At 33.4% G+C, this 5,007-nt stretch overlaps 1 protein-coding gene across 2 annotated transcripts; it reads left to right on the forward strand.

The window, feature by feature from the left end:
- Positions 1 to 1,785: 1,785 nt before the first annotated feature.
- Positions 1,786 to 4,431, forward strand: LOC147283698 (uncharacterized). 2 transcript variants are annotated; one of them, XM_086244528.1, is made up of 3 exons: positions 1,786 to 2,074; positions 3,297 to 3,528; positions 3,863 to 4,431. In XM_086244528.1, the coding sequence occupies exons 1-3, from the start codon at positions 1,907 to 1,909 to the stop codon at positions 4,264 to 4,266; spliced, it is 804 nt and encodes a 267-aa protein (XP_086100654.1). In that variant the 5' UTR covers positions 1,786 to 1,906; the 3' UTR covers positions 4,267 to 4,431. The 2 variants fall into 2 exon arrangements, with proteins under 2 accessions (XP_086100654.1, XP_086100653.1); XM_086244527.1 differs by having other exon boundaries at positions 1,789 to 2,074; positions 3,294 to 3,528.
- The last annotated feature ends 576 nt before the right edge of the window (positions 4,432 to 5,007 follow it).

The following is a 5,007-nucleotide window of genomic DNA, read 5'->3' on the forward strand; positions in this document are numbered from 1 at the left end:
TGGTGTGTTTGATTTGTGTTGTTTACTGAAGTGATTTTTGGTTTTTAGAAGTCAATGTGGAGTTTCATATTTTTGTTACTGGACCGTCTGAGTTGTGTTTGGTTGACTAGTTCGTGAGTGATCACATAAACCAAAAATTGGGGTCCGATCACTGAAAGTGAAATTAATCAAGTTAATTGAGTGAATAGATCACCTAAATTAAACTTTCAGTGGTTCTCCTAGCTAGATAGATAATATACTGTACCAAATAACAGTTTTAGGTCCGTTAGTTTTGGCTCTGTCTCTTGCATTTGAGTAATTTCTGCATACACCAACTTACTTTAGTTATGGTTTTGAATATTTTAACTAGTATGTATTCGGCATACATATGAGGCTTGTAATAGCAAACCATCAACATAAAAAAGCGAACTTTGGCCACTTGACCACCAAACCTAGCAGTATCAATGGAACTCGATAGAGCATCTTCAATGCTCACAATTTATCTTTCAACCAAATAAAGGATGCAAGTCCTAAATAACATGTCCAAACTCTACAAGAAATTTGCGGTTCAAATTTATATTTGTGAAGTTCTTGCAAGAAATTGCAATAGTGATCAAGGTGGAAACATAACATTTCGACTCATGGGTACTGAAACTTTTGCAAGAGCTACAAGCCCCCATAATAATTGACATTGTTTGATTTTTAATCTTAACAATAATTGCAGATGAAAAGTGTACTGCACCGTAAGAATATCAATTGGTCAATAACATTTTCAATATCTATTGGATGCAATCATGTAAAGAGTGACAGAAGATGACAGGTATTGGAGTCACTGGACATGCATGCAATGGTCCATGGGCCATGGCACAATTCTATAATTAAAATGGTAGTTGTATGACAGGCAGTATTTATACGGCCACTTTAATTGGAAATGAAGAAAAACAATTGAAATATAGTCCAATAACCATCCAAAAATATCTTTCAGAAAAAGCTGTAAAGGAAAATACCGACTTCACTATTTAAGCTACTTATAGTAATAGCAAATATTTGCAGGAGGAAAATAATAACAAATAATAGCACGTATGCCATGACATTTTCCTATGTTGGTCTATTATTGGTTTATGACAAATAATAGCAAATATTTGCAGGAGGAAAATCGAAGAGAGGTGGGCCAGCAAGATGGGCAGCAATGTTTCTTATTCAGCTAAAAAAGGAAACATAATTGAAACGTACAATTGTAAAATCTCAATGCTTGTAAAAGAAGGGAAAAAAAGTAAAATAACAAAATAAATATTTAAAGCAAATCAGGTAATGGATTAGCTCATTGACTAAAATGTAATTTATGAAATTATATGATTGACTAAAATGGGATAGGAAATTTAGTATTGACTTTTTTATAATTTTGAAATGTTTTATTAATTTATTTATAATTATCTAATAAAAAAACTAAAATATTATTAATTAATAGAGATAAATAGCATTAACTACTCGTAATATTACCTAAATATGATAAAGGGTATCTTAGGAAAAAATAAACTTTTAATTTTAAATTAAGCTGATTCATCTAATAATATAAGGAAAGTTGTTTATGTGGACACTAGTCAAAGGGTTAAACTTCCCAAAAAAAAATTTCTAGTGGGTTATTCTTAGAAAGAAAAAAAAAAATGTTTCGAGTGGTTTATCCTAATTTATTATTATTTTTTTTGTACAAGAGGGGAAATCTCTTGTCATTTTTCTAAGACTATCTTTGGTAGGCTGACGTGGCTGACCATATATTGTAATTGTATATATATATATGTTGCATGCACTGACCCCATGGCCATTTTTTGTTTCCAGAGCCTTCCCCAACTTTCCTTCTCTTGTGTGACCAACCATATCAAGGTTCGTGAAGGGAAGGCTCTTGGAGACGATTAATATCATCATATTCATGGATAGCCTTGAACAGAGACTTTCTGTCTTCTTCGATGAAAATTCCGATGAATCCGATCGTTCCTTGGATTATGAATCCGATGACAACGACGTCGTTTCACATGCAACCCAACCAAAGATGTCTAAGAGGACCTTGTTCTGGGAATCACAACAGGCCTTGCTTCAGGTACCTACCTACGTACTCTTTCTCATCATCTTTTCTCTATCAGATTTTTGTATAATTCATGCAAAAAAATAAATAAAAAAGAAGTTAGCATGTCTTAAATTCTTAATTTTCCATTTATGAAATATACAAAATGGAATGCAATGGTAGCTCTATAAGCCACCAATTAGTAGCAAATTCCAGTTTCTTACAAGAGTTAAACTTTTTTTTTTTTTTGAGAGATTTTTTTTTTTTTTTTTGTATGAGTAATTAGTTTCTTTTTACTTGTATCTAGCAAAAAAATTACTTTTCACTGTTCTCTTATTTGTGTTCTTGTGTTGTTTTTACTGGTTTACAATTTTGTTATTTCGCATTTCGGGGTGTGTGGAACAAATGCATGGTTCACAATCATTTGTGTGTCCAATTTGGTAACAAGGTCTTGTAGTGGTCCATATATGATAATATGATATATTAATTTACATGGTTACATTTACGCCATGTGTGTGGTTGTAGTGACACAAATCCTAAAATAATGTTCCTCATCCTAGCTTTAGCTTTTGACTAAACAAAAAATATCCTAGTTTTAGCTTTTAGCGTATAATTAACAATTTATTGTAGCCATAAATCTAACACTTTATTGTAGCCATAAAACTAACAATTTATTATATGGATGTATCTAAAAAAAGGAATTGCATGTAGATTCATCCTTTTGATATAATCTAGTGATTTGAATCCTTATTACGTCTTTATTTAACGATCATTTTTACGGAAAAAAAAAATTGAAAAATTGTTTAATTTTGTAACTGTGAAAAAATAAATAGATTAACATGCACAACATTGTCAATAAAATTCAAAATAATGATGATGATAATAAGTAGCTAAACAATTTCAATCTAGCTATTTATTGCATGATCATTTTTATACGGTGATGTACAAAATAAACGATTGATTAGACAGAACTTTAACAATATTGTCCTTTTCTTTTCATAAATAAATGACTAAGAAAACTAAAATAAAATTAATGATGGAAAATTTTATACAGAAGAAAACAAATATATACTAAGAGTGCCTTTCCTGAGCACACTTTTATAGATCTCGCAAGAACAACGTTTTTAATGGCATGAAATGTTACTTTTTATATTTTTTTTTTGGTGAAATGTTACTTATAGACTTGCAAGCAATACGTACGTAGTGCATGTTTTCCATTTGCTAAAAGTGGGTTACGTACGTTTTATGTATCCAGGAGATTTTAGAACGATACAGCTTAACAGGATCAAAGTTGCAGCAGGAAGTTAGCCAAATTATAGACAAGGCAAGAGAGGCAGCAGATGCAGATCTGTGCCTCTGCCCCAAGCCCAACACTGATGCAAGTTGCAACAACTGCTTCAGACAAACAGTTGTCAACTTGCTTTGTGACAAAGGATTCAACGCCACACTTTGTACATCAAAATGGAGCCACACCACAAAATTTCCAGGAGGTAATCATTTAATTATTTATCAATCTGTTGTATATATGTGCTTATTTTTCCATGCTTCAATCATAATCGTGTGCTAAAAGTGTTACGTATTCATCACTATTAGGATACATTTGCTCTGTTGTGTTGTATGTATTTAATCTTATAGGCTTGTATTATAAATTTAATGATGTGTGGATAGAAAGGTGATCGAATTCAAATGAATAATAATATATATGTTGTTACACATTTGACAGTTATATATAAATAAAAAATATATGATATGGGCATTAATTAAATCTTTCTTGTTACTTTGTTGTCTCCCTTATTTTGGTGCGTGAAATATATGCATGTTTAGGGACACATGAGTACATTGAAGTGATGGGAAGCACACCAAGCCGAGCGAAGCAAATCCCATACATAGTTGAAGTAGAATTTCGCGACCAATTTGAGATTGCAAAAGCATGCAACGAGTATCGACAACTTGTAAGCCTGTTACCAGAATATTACATAGGAAAGCCTGACTGCCTAAACGCCGTCGTTGGCCTTGTATGTGATGCGGCCAAGCAGTCAATGAAGGAGAGCAGAATTCACATGGCTCCGTGGCGGAAGAGGCAGTTCATGCTAATGAAATGGTCGGCTTCTTCGCTCTCTGTTGAGGACTCGTCGACGTTTAAGAGATATCGATCATCACAGTCATCGAGAGGAGCACATGGTTGTTGCCTACACTTTTCTGCAGCTCCTGCTGTGGTTGTCTCATAACATCTTGGTACAATTTCACAGCCATCCACTATAGTTGTTACGATGGATCATAATCCTACTCTAGACTATATATAGATTGTATCCTAATCATAATTTGAACAATGGATAATTTCTCAGCTTGAGTTAGTTTTAAAGCCTAAAAAAAACAACTTAATTAGGTACTTCGATCAAGCCTGATGGCCATGGTGATGGTTTGTGTACATGCACCCAAACTCTCATGCCTCCTTTGGAGGATGGGACTCGACAGGACTAAGCAATTAAAATAGACAATAGTCTCTTGTTTCATATTTGGTGGGCTTATTAAGAATTTGAGACGATTCACAATTGGTACGTACTATAGTCTCAAATAACTAAGAATTTATGTCCCCTGTTCAAAAGTAGTCTACGAAGGGATTAACTTGTCCTGGCCTGTCTTGTCCTGTTTATAGGACACAATCTTATCTCGTGCAGTCATGTCCTATATTCTAAGGTATTATTATTATTTTTTTGGACAAAGATCCCCTACCCATTTTCTCTACCATGCTTGGTACAAGGCTAAAATCTTAGCCATTGAAGAGAGAGTAGAAAGAGAAAAAGAAGGGAGAGAAAGATGAGTTCAATGGCTAAGATTTTAGCCTTGTACCAAGCATGGTAGGAAAATGGGTAGGGGATCCTTGTCTTATTTTTTTCACATGTCTCAAGTCTCAACCCAAACGGTCCAGTGTCGAAGCAAAACAAACTTAATTCAAGTCCTTTTGGTAA

Source organism: Dryas octopetala, chromosome 5, assembly GCF_963921425.1.
Source record: "Dryas octopetala chromosome 5, drDryOcto1.1, whole genome shotgun sequence".
NCBI classification, from domain to species: Eukaryota; Viridiplantae; Streptophyta; class Magnoliopsida; order Rosales; family Rosaceae; genus Dryas; species Dryas octopetala.

Coding starts and splice junctions, on each gene's coding strand:
- LOC147283698 (XM_086244527.1), top strand. CDS start 1,907: ATGGATAGCCTTGAACAGAGACTTTCTGTCTTCTTCGATGAAAATTCC. Junction 2,075..3,293: donor CACAACAGGCCTTGCTTCAG/GTACCTACCTAC, acceptor TTATGTATCCAG/GAGATTTTAGAACGATACAG. Junction 3,529..3,862: donor CACCACAAAATTTCCAGGAG/GTAATCATTTAA, acceptor ATGCATGTTTAG/GGACACATGAGTACATTGAA.